Source organism: Colius striatus, chromosome Z, assembly GCF_028858725.1.
Source record: "Colius striatus isolate bColStr4 chromosome Z, bColStr4.1.hap1, whole genome shotgun sequence".
Classification (NCBI taxonomy): Eukaryota; Metazoa; Chordata; class Aves; order Coliiformes; family Coliidae; genus Colius; species Colius striatus.
In genome coordinates this window covers 49630067-49638639 of record NC_084790.1, presented here as the reverse complement: position 1 = coordinate 49638639, position 8573 = coordinate 49630067, and the positions used below count along the sequence as shown (strand labels likewise).

At 45.1% G+C, this 8573-nt stretch overlaps 1 protein-coding gene across 10 annotated transcripts in view; it reads left to right on the top strand.

Moving 5' to 3' along the window:
• Window positions 1-941: 941 nt before the first annotated feature.
• PDE8B (phosphodiesterase 8B) overlaps window positions 942-8573 on the top strand; it is an 82225-nt gene continuing 74593 nt past the window's right edge. For 6 of the 10 annotated variants that reach the window (XM_062019560.1, XM_062019556.1, XM_062019558.1 and 3 more), the window contains exons 1-2: window positions 942-1250; window positions 4491-4493. In XM_062019560.1, the coding sequence (XP_061875544.1) occupies window positions 942-1250; window positions 4491-4493 (312 nt within the window). Of the gene's footprint in view, window positions 1295-4490; window positions 4494-8573 lie in introns of all 10 variants that reach the window. The other 4 variants (XM_062019554.1, XM_062019559.1, XM_062019551.1 and 1 more) reach the window with 2 other exon arrangements.

Genomic DNA, 8573 nt, shown 5'->3' with positions numbered 1-8573 from the left:
AAATGTGTCATCAGGCAGGCATTAGAGGATAGTACCGATTCTTGAAGGATTTATAATGTGCCATTGAAAGCAGAGAGATTTGAACTAAAACCTTGCAAATACTTAAAACCCAGGTGTTTAGCTTTACACCTCATAGGTAGTTTCACTGAGGTCAATGAAGCTATTCACTGTGGAAATCTAAGAAAGTGTGTAAATCTCTGCAGCATTTATCTTGATTATCTCCCCAGGGACTGGAAACTGGGTTTGGCAACTATCAGATGTATAGGCTGAACCAGCAGTATGTGTCTTTGAATATTGGCCTGCTTGAAAAACAACATTAAAAGTTGTGGAAAAATCCTGGCCTTTTTTCCTAACTTGCAATGGGCTTTGTGTGGCTCCAAACTCCTTCCTGCAGTCTCCTCAAACAATTGAGATTTGCTCACCCATGGCTAGGAAAAGTATGTGCATTTTGATAGGTATTTTAACTGTTTCAAAAAGGAAAAAAGAAAGTATTTGGCACAACTAGGGGGGAAGGGGGCTGGTGCCATGTTGTACATATGGAAGACTTGAAACCAGACCCTCTGCCAGGATTGGGAGGGGGCTGTACCACTGATGATGCCTCTCCTCCGCCTCCTCCTCTTTCTCCTCCTCCCCTCCTGCTGAAGGACCCGGTGGCCGCAGGCGCTTCGTAAGAGGCGGCTGAGGAGGGGAAGGGGTTTGGCGGGTCGGGGACCCCCGGAGACGGCGCGGGAAGCCGGGCGGGGGTGTAGGGAGGCGCGGCAGGGACGGACAGTGCTGGTGCTGGAGTCGGGGCTGGGGCCGCGTGGCTGGGGTGGCGCCGGTGCCGGTGCGGGGAGCGCGGCGTGGGGAGCGCGGCGCAGGGGCGGCGGCCTCGCAGCCCGGCGGGCGGGCGGGCGGCAGGTGGGACCGGAGCGGAGCTGGGTGGGGAAGGCAAGGAAGGGATGGGCTGCGCCCCTAGCATCCACGTCTCGCAGAGCGGTGTGATTTACTGCCGGGACTCGGAGGAGTCCAACTCTCCGCACCAGACCACCACCATCTCGCAGGGCACAGCCACCCTGCACGGCCTCTTCATCAAGACAGACGCGGCTGACGCCATCCCCTCCGTCCTCGCCTACCAGAGCCGGCCGCCGCCGCCCTCTGCCAGTCCCCGGCGCAGGGAGCGCAGAGAGCCCGGCGCCTCAGCCCGGGCCAGGGCACCGCGCTGCTGCGGCGTCGAGGCGGAGACTCAGACAAGCGACGCCGACGTCAAGGTAAACGGCGGCCACACCGAACAGGGGTACCCGGTAGGGCTGGTGTGGGTCCCCCGCGGGCCGCAGCAGAGGGAGGACGGAGCGGAGCGTTCCCCCGCCTCTGCCGGAGAGGGAGATGATGCTTCGGCAGGCGGGATGCAGCTGGCGGGAGCGGTTGCCTTGGTGCCCCCTGACTCGCCGCAGCTGCGGCGGCCGGGCCGGGCCGGGCTGGCACTGCCGCCGGGGATGGGGCGGATGTGGGGGCGTGTTGTGCGTGAGTGAATGAGTGAGCGTGTGCGTGCCGCGGGACTCCGCGACTGGAGCTCCCCCGTGGGCGACTGCCGGCTGCCGGGCCTCCCCTGCTTCCCCCGGCCCGCAAGCGGCGGGGTGGCTCCGGCATTCTCCTGCGCTCACATCGCTCCGGCAGTTACAGCTCGAGGGGAAAGCTGAGCTCTATGGCTGATGCCAGGGAGTGGGCGGGCGTTTTGGAGGGGTGTTAATATGCCGGAATAAAATCTCCCCATCCCTAACTCTCAACAGCAAAAAGGTCGGACTTTTTGTTGGGTTTTATTAATCTCTTTTTCTTCCCTTCATGTCTCTGTTTAAAATGAACTGTTGCTGCCGGGCGGGATGCTCAGCCGAGAGCCGACCGTATGCGATTTGCATACATGGGCAAAGACTCCTTTGCTGGAGTAGGGATCGGGGATACCCCCGGGAGGGACGGGCAAAGTACAAAGGCAAATCTCACTCTAGATCTGGAAGACATGGGTCCCTCTCTCAGTGGCTCATGCAGGAACTGCTGCAACCTGCTCATCAGCATCTTCACTTAAGTTTAGCAGTTGAGAGAGATGCTCTGGATTGTCCTGGACTTTTTTTTTCCTTCTTTTAAATATTGGAGTAGATTTTTTTATTAATTTCCCCAAGATTTTCTAAGAACTGGGGGTTTTTCCCTATTCCAAAGAATAGTATCAAAACAAAAAGTGTCATGATCCTGGCAACACTTTAAGTTACTTCTCTTGTACTGTAACAGGCTATCATATCACAAAGTAGTTCCATAGGCTTAAAGAGATCCTGATGTTTTGTTAGAATCTAGTTGAGAAATTAATATATTATATAATCTACTACTATAATTTTAAAAAAATCCAGAAGTCAGCTGAGGAAAACTTAATTAAGAGAAAGGGGAAACAAAAGCTCACTTCCACAACCCATGCCGAGAAACTTGCAGAATTGTCTACAGTTACATTGCCTGTTTTACTCATTCAGAAGCAGAACTTGCATTATCAATGACATGGAAAAGCCTGAGCAGGACCAGAGTAAGAACATTGGTATATTTCTTGCACTTGGGGATTTATTATCTTTTACATTTCAGAATGTAATACTTAAAACACCTCTTTTTTTTTTTTAATGTAGAGGAGAGAATATAAATTATTGGGCAATTCTTGAAGTTGAGATTTGAAAAAACAGTCTTTCTGTGTGCTAATGCCATTTTCTGTTCTTATGAATTGTTTATTACTTTTTACTACATCGTACATTCTTATAAACAAAGATATTTGCCAACTTTCTGATTGTTAAAAGTAAACATAGTTCAGATGTTTCTGAACTTCATGAGTTGGTGCTGTAATATTGTTTTGAAGAGTTTCAATTCTTTTTACAATTTTAGAGTCCAAAGCACCCAAGGAAAATTAAGAGGATATTGTTTTATAACTGCTTTAGTGATATAGTACAAATATTTCCATTCTTTTAAAAATTAAAATCTGTAAAATGTTTTATGTAATTTTTAAGCTGAGTTAGAGCCTCTATTCTGGCCACTACTCATGACACAATTCCCTACAGATTGATATCATAGTTGAGTATTTGTCCAATCAACACAAAACTGGAATATTACAGAAATATCATGGGGCAAAACAGTACTTGATACCTGTGGAAAAGTATAGAGAGCCGTATAGTACATATTAATAATATTTATTTCCATACAAGTTGAAAAATGTAGAAAAAATTAGTTATTCTGGTACAGAAAAAGTGTCTGGTAGTACTACATGATTTTAACTGCTGTAGTACTTGGTCACCTGGGTTAGCTGTGTTGAAATATCATCTAGCTGTATTTAGGGGACAACACAAGTACATGGGTCAAATGGCTTTTAGCACCATTATATATTAATATAATATTCCAGTTGTGTAACTATTCAACTCACTTAAATCATGCTGCTTTGTCTTCATTTTCTGTTCTAAACCTCTCTTTAGTTATTTATACAATAGAGTATTGCATTATTTACAATTTATCCCCTCTTTATACAGTGTTTTAAAACTTATCTCTACTATAACATTAACATTAATATGCTATATACTATATAGTATATACTATAAGATTAACATCAATATACTATAACATTAAACTGGCATTGAAAGAAATGAGCCTGTAAAGATTTCAACCCAATGGAGTTCAAATAAGAAGATGAAAACAAACTCATATCACAAAATAGATATGGCCTACCTAAACATTTCTTTTAAAGTCCATTGAATCTGTATTTCCTAGAGTCGAGTTAGTGTTCGAAACTTTTTTCTTCTCCCTTCCTTAGGGAAAAAAAAAAGTTCTGAATTATCTAGGGCATTCAGATGTGTAGGTTGCATCCTGCTCACACTGCTTATGAATAACCATTCAGTATTTCTAGCATGTATGCATTTCTTTGTGGTTCTCAAAAGCTTGATAACAAACAGCTACAAGTTACTTGGCAAAGCGGACTAACTCTAAACTTCAAAAAGTGGACTTCAAAAGGGCAGGAAGGATGACCCAGGAAACTACAGGCTGGTCAGCCTCACCTCCATCCCTGGAAAGGTGATGGAACAACTCACCCTGAATGTTATCGCTGAACATATGAAGGATAAGATGGTTATCAGGCGGAGTTGACATGGCTTCACCACGGGGAAATCCTGTTTGACCAACCTGAGAGTCTTCCATGAGTACATAATTGGCTGGCTAGATGAGGAGAGAGCAGATGTCATCTACCATGACTTCAGCAAGGCTTTTGACACTGTCTCTCGTAATATCCTCATCAGAAAGCTCAGGCAGCATGGATTGGTTGAGTGGATGGCAAGGTGGATCAAGAGCTGGCTGAATGACAGAGCCCAGAGGGTGATGATCAATGGCACAGAACTGAGTTGGAGGCCTGTGGCCAGTCGAGTTCCACAGAAATCAGTTCTGGGACCAATCTTGTTCAACATGTTCATCAATGACCTGGATGAGGGGACAGAGTGTACCCTCAGCAAGTTGACTGATGGCACCAAACTGGGAGGACTGGCTGATTCCCCAGAAGGCTGTGCTGCCATTCAGCGGGTTCTCAACCGGCCTGCGAGTTGGGCAGAGACGAACCTCATGAGGTTCAACGAGGACAAGTGCAGAGTCCTGCACCTGGGAAGGAACAACCCCATGCACCAGTACAGGCTGGGGATTGACCCGTTGGGGAGCAGCTCTGCAGAGGGAGACCTGGGAGACCTGGCTGATAATAAACTGGCCATGAGCCAGCAATGTGCCCTCATGGCCAAGAAGGCCAGTGGCATCCTGGGATGCATTAAGAAGAATGTGGCCAGCAGGTCGAGGGAGGTTCTTCTCCCCCTCTCCTCTGCCCTAGTGAGGCCTCATCTGGAGTCCTGTGTCCAATTCTGGGCTCCTCAGCTCAAGAGGGACAGAGAACTTCTGGAGAGAGTCCAGCGCAGGGCCACCAAGATGATCAGGGGACTGGAGCATCTTTCATACAAGGAAAGGCTGCGGGAACTGGGGCTGTTTAGTCTGGAGAAGAGGAGATTGAGGGGAGATCTTATTAACATTTACAAATATCTAAATGGTGGATGTCAGGAGGTTGGGACATCCCTTTTTTCTGTTGTATCCAGTGACAGGACAAGGGGTAATGGGTGAAGCTGGAACACAAAAAGTTCAATTTAAATATAAGAAAAAACTATTTCACTGTGAGGGTGAGGGAGCAGTGGTACAGGCTGCCCAGAGGGGTTTGGAGTCTCCTTCCTTGGAGGTCTTCAAGACCTGCCTGGACATGAGACCTGATCTAGGTGAATCTGCTTCTGCAGAGAGATTGGACTAGATAATCTTTAGAAGTCCCTTCCAACCCCTACCATTCTATGATTAGATGATTCTATAAATTACAAGATACACTGGCACCCTTGTTTGGGATAGGACCCACAGTTTCTGGTGCCCAGCTGTAAGTTACTTGGACAGAAACACTCAAGTGAAAACTAGGCATTCCTTGCCCATGTTCCCACCTTAAAAAAACGAAACAGTACCAAAACAGTGAACTATTAGTATCGGAAACCCTACATCAGCTCTATATACAGATACAAAGCATTTAGCTTACGTCACTGAAGCATAACATCGAGAATGAAATGAAGCTGAGTGCATAGTAGCTGCTTGACTCATTGCTCAACTGTTGCCAGTTCTGAAGTAGCAACAGGACCAGCTGTTTAGCACAAAGTAAACAGTTTCCTGAATAGTTACTTGGGAGTTTGAAAAATTAATAAAATGCTACTTGTTTGTGTTTACAGGTCTGTCCATTATAGCCAAATACAAATCTTAAGCAAAAGAGCATGCATGGAACGCTTTTCTTGAACATCTTGACATTTAAACATTAGCCAATCTTATAGATTAAAAGAGCAAACAAGTTTTAAGGTTCTTGTTGCTAACGTAGCCTAGTGGAGACAAAAAAAACAACAAACCTTTATGGTCTTCTATGCAGTATTTAATCTTATTTTTATTCTAGAATTACAAGAACAGCAAGTGGAATTGTTTGGTTCCTCTTATGCTGTGAACTTTGTGGAAGAAAGAAACCTGGTAATGGACCTCTCTTGAAATCCAGTCACACTAGGAACAGATTTTAATGGTTTTCAGGCTTTTCTATAGAAAAATAATTATTCCCAGCAAAGGTCATAAATAAGAAATACAATGGGGTAGTATCTCTTACCAATGTTGGTCTGTGTTAAGCTCCAAGGTGGAAGCATTGAAGAGAAGAATATGCCCCAGGTTTTGGATTTTTTTTAGATCTGGAAGAATAGGGGAAAGGATGCAGCTGACAAAGCCAAATACAAAGTGCTACGGAGAGCATTGAGAGATCCATGTACTGAATTGTATCAAGCCCCCAGGTCCTGAAGAAATGCAACCCTAAGCATTGCCTTGATTTCAGCTGAAGTTCTCTTTAAAGCAGCATCATGTATAAGAAAAGTCACCATATGTCTTACACCTCGTTTTGTTTGAAGTCTGCTATGGTTTAACTGGCTGCTACTATGTTCTGTAGAACAGGGAATACAGCAGATGTAGGGTAGACTTGGAAAATAAACCTCCCAGCTCTGTGCCTTGGTGGGATGAGTGTCCAATTCACAGCTCAGTACAACACCTCTGGCATCGGGATTCTCTCGACCATACTCTGGGACAGCAAAGCTGACAGAAAAAAGATTGGACAGGCCAAAAGGTGTTGAAATCTGTTATGGTGCAGAGCCTTTTAAATTTAGACTAGCTGTGCTCAGAGAGGTGCTGGACTGAATAACTGTTACCATAAAGAATATTACTAACAGAGAAATGCTTTTGTTCATCTAAGCCCAGACTTCTCAAATTAATACACTAAAAGGATTTTTGTAAAGATTTGTTGCTCCATATCTGACCTTTCTATTTCTACTTCAAATGGTGCAGGTAAACTTCAAGAACCATTGTAGTTGTGCTCTTAAGAGGTTTTACCTTCTGAGGAGCTTGATTTGGATCTTTTGACAATTTTTAATACACAGTGATCATGTTGAATGCAGAACAGAGGGATTTCAAATAAAACTGACCACACAGCTAAAAGACATAATACGAGCTGAGAAGTTGTGCCGTGTACCTTGAAGAACAGTGCATGCTCGTGGCATGCAGGAGATAGATTTGAATTTCTGCAACTGAGAATACTTAATGATCATTAGGGTATGATACAGAAAATGGGCATGTAGTTTCCCATTCCTCTAATCTAGTCATCTATCATACTTTAAGTAGTGATTTAGACAGCAGAGTAATTGAGCAGGTTTAGGTTGTGAAACTGTTACACCTGCAGGTAGTCTGAGAGGCAAGGCTAACAAATAGCTCTTGCACATACTTCCATTCAGCTGGCTTGAGTGCCCCCTCTGTGCCTTGGACATTGATCTCATTGAGATTATGAGCTTCCCTTATTTGTTGTAATGAGCATTTAAGCACCTGAATTGAAAAGGTATTTCCTTTTCCTGGTGGAGAATCCTTGAATTTCTCCAGGAGTTGGTTATTTCAGGCAGGTTGCTGTACCTCTTCTGTAGCCATGGTTCCTAAGTCAGGAGATTGTACCAGACTGGATCCATACAGCATAGCCATTCCTGAAGTAGGGAGTAATGCAAGTGCATAATTGTCAATAACTTGGTAATATTCTGTGAAGTACTCCTGAATTTTATGTAATGATGCCTAAATCCCATGGAAGTTAAAAGGAGTATTGTTTCCAGATCGTAGTAATTTCATGAGTATTTTTACACTCATGGGTAAATTTGTCACATTAACGCAACCTGAGCTTGAGATATTCATAAACCTTAGTGCTATAAGCACCCAAGAGTGCTGAGGGAGCTGGCTGATGTTATTGCTAAGCCGCTCTCCATAATTTTCAATTGATCGTGGAGCAGAGGTGAGGTGCCTGAGGGCTGGAGAAAGGCCAATGTCACTTAAGTCTTCAAAAAAGGCAAGGAGGACCTATGAAATTACAGGCCAGTCAGCCTCACTTCCCTCCCTGGAAAGGTAATGGAACGACTCATCCTGAATGTCATTTGTAAACACATATAGGAAAAGATGGTTATCGAGGTAGTCAGCATGGATCCACCAAGAGAAAATCCTGCTTGACCAACCTGATGGCCGCCTATGATTTCATGACTGGCTGGCTAGATGAGGAGAGAGTAGAAGATGTCATCTACCTTGACTTCAGCAAGGCTTTTGACACTGTCTCCCATAACATCCTCATCAGAAAGCTCAGGCAGTGTGGCTTGGATGAGTGGACAGTGAAGTGGATCAAAAGCTGGCTGAATGACAGAGCCCAGGGGGTGATGATCAATGGCACAGAATTGAATTGAAGGCCTGTGGCCACAGGGATGGGTTCTGGGGCCACTCTTGTTCAACATGTTCATCAACAACCTGGATGAGGGGACAGAGTGTACCCTCAGCAAGTTCCCTGATGACACCGAACTGGGAGGACTGGCTGATTCCCCAGAAGGCTGTGCTGCCATTCAGTAGGATCTCAACCGGCTTGAGAGTTGGGCAGAGATGAACCTCAAGAGGTTTGATAAGGACAAGTGCAGAGTCCTGCATCT